The following is a 1056-nucleotide window of genomic DNA, read 5'->3' as shown; positions in this document are numbered from 1 at the left end:
GCACTGTCGGAGGGTCAGTGCTGAGGGAGTGTGCACTGTCGGAGGGTCAGTGCTAAGGGAGCGCCGCACTGTCGGGGCGTCAGTGCTGAGGGAGTGGGCACTGTTGGAGGGTCAGTGCTGAGGGAGTGCCGCACTGTCGGGGGGTCAGCGCTGAGGGAGCGCCGCACTGTCGGAGGGTCAGTGCTGAGGGAGTGGGCACTGTCGGAGGGTCAGTGCTGAGGGAGCACTGTGCACCCTGCTTTCTCTGTGTGTCCTATATTACACAGTGGGATGCTTGGCAATGTGCTGATTGGTTGTGATGGCCGTTGTGACCAACCTGTGGTGTTGAAAGGTGCTACAGGAATGCACAGCTCCCTTTCCATGTATTCCCAGGTTCTCCCCGCCTTCCTTCCCCCTCCTACACCTATCCACCTCCCTCAGTGGTTTACACCAATGCTGTCAGATCTCTCCCTTCCTCCCTGTGTCTCCCAGATTTCCATGCGGTGTCTGGATTCGGAATCTCACCAGGATGCGGCAAAAGGATTTGTACTCCAGGTAGGTGAGGTGCTCGGCCAGCTCCAGTGGCCCGAGGTGATCGAACAGGAGGGACATCTTCCTGCGTTTCTGGGTGACATTGTTCCGCTGGGTGATTTGCCTCTTCCACTCGAAGGAGGGTCTGCGACAGCACAGCAACCACAGCACGGTGAGCGTAACGGAGAACGTGCGCACGCATGTGCGCGCCGGGATCGCTCAGGGAAGAAAACGGGGGAACACACGCGCGCAACGCAGGAGGACCCACGGGGTATAACAGGAATCAGGCCGGGGAACCGCGGGGAAGACCCAGGCAACACGCAGAGAACAGGAGGGTCATGTCGGAACGCACGGGGAAAGCAGGACCCGTGAATCATCAAACCCCTACAGTTTGGAGGCAGGCCATTCAGCCCACTGAGTCCTCACCAACCCTCTGTAATGCATCCCCTACCCTTACCCTGTAACCCTGCATTTTCCACTGCCAATCCACCCTAACCTACACATCCCTGGGCACTATGGGACAATTTAGCACGGCCAATCCACCCT

The 1056-nt window shown here is 58.7% G+C and overlaps 1 protein-coding gene across 1 annotated transcript in view; it reads right to left on the bottom strand.

Moving 5' to 3' along the window:
* Positions 1 to 952, bottom strand: part of LOC109925825 (RAS guanyl-releasing protein 2) — a gene marked incomplete at its 3' end in the record, with an annotated part of 3607 nt that extends 2655 nt beyond the window's left edge. Inside the window, exon 1 of the mRNA XM_048594709.1 lies at positions 505 to 952. Coding sequence (XP_048450666.1) covers positions 505 to 591 — 87 coding nt within the window. The remainder of the gene's footprint in view (positions 1 to 504) is intronic.
* Between the last annotated feature and the right edge of the window lie 104 nt (positions 953 to 1056).

This window comes from Rhincodon typus, unplaced genomic scaffold (genome assembly GCF_021869965.1).
Source record: "Rhincodon typus isolate 14 unplaced genomic scaffold, sRhiTyp1.1 hic_rhity00013324, whole genome shotgun sequence".
Taxonomy (NCBI): domain Eukaryota; kingdom Metazoa; phylum Chordata; class Chondrichthyes; order Orectolobiformes; family Rhincodontidae; genus Rhincodon; species Rhincodon typus.
The sequence above is the reverse complement of the archived record's forward strand: the minus strand, read 5'-3'. Positions and strand labels throughout refer to the sequence as shown.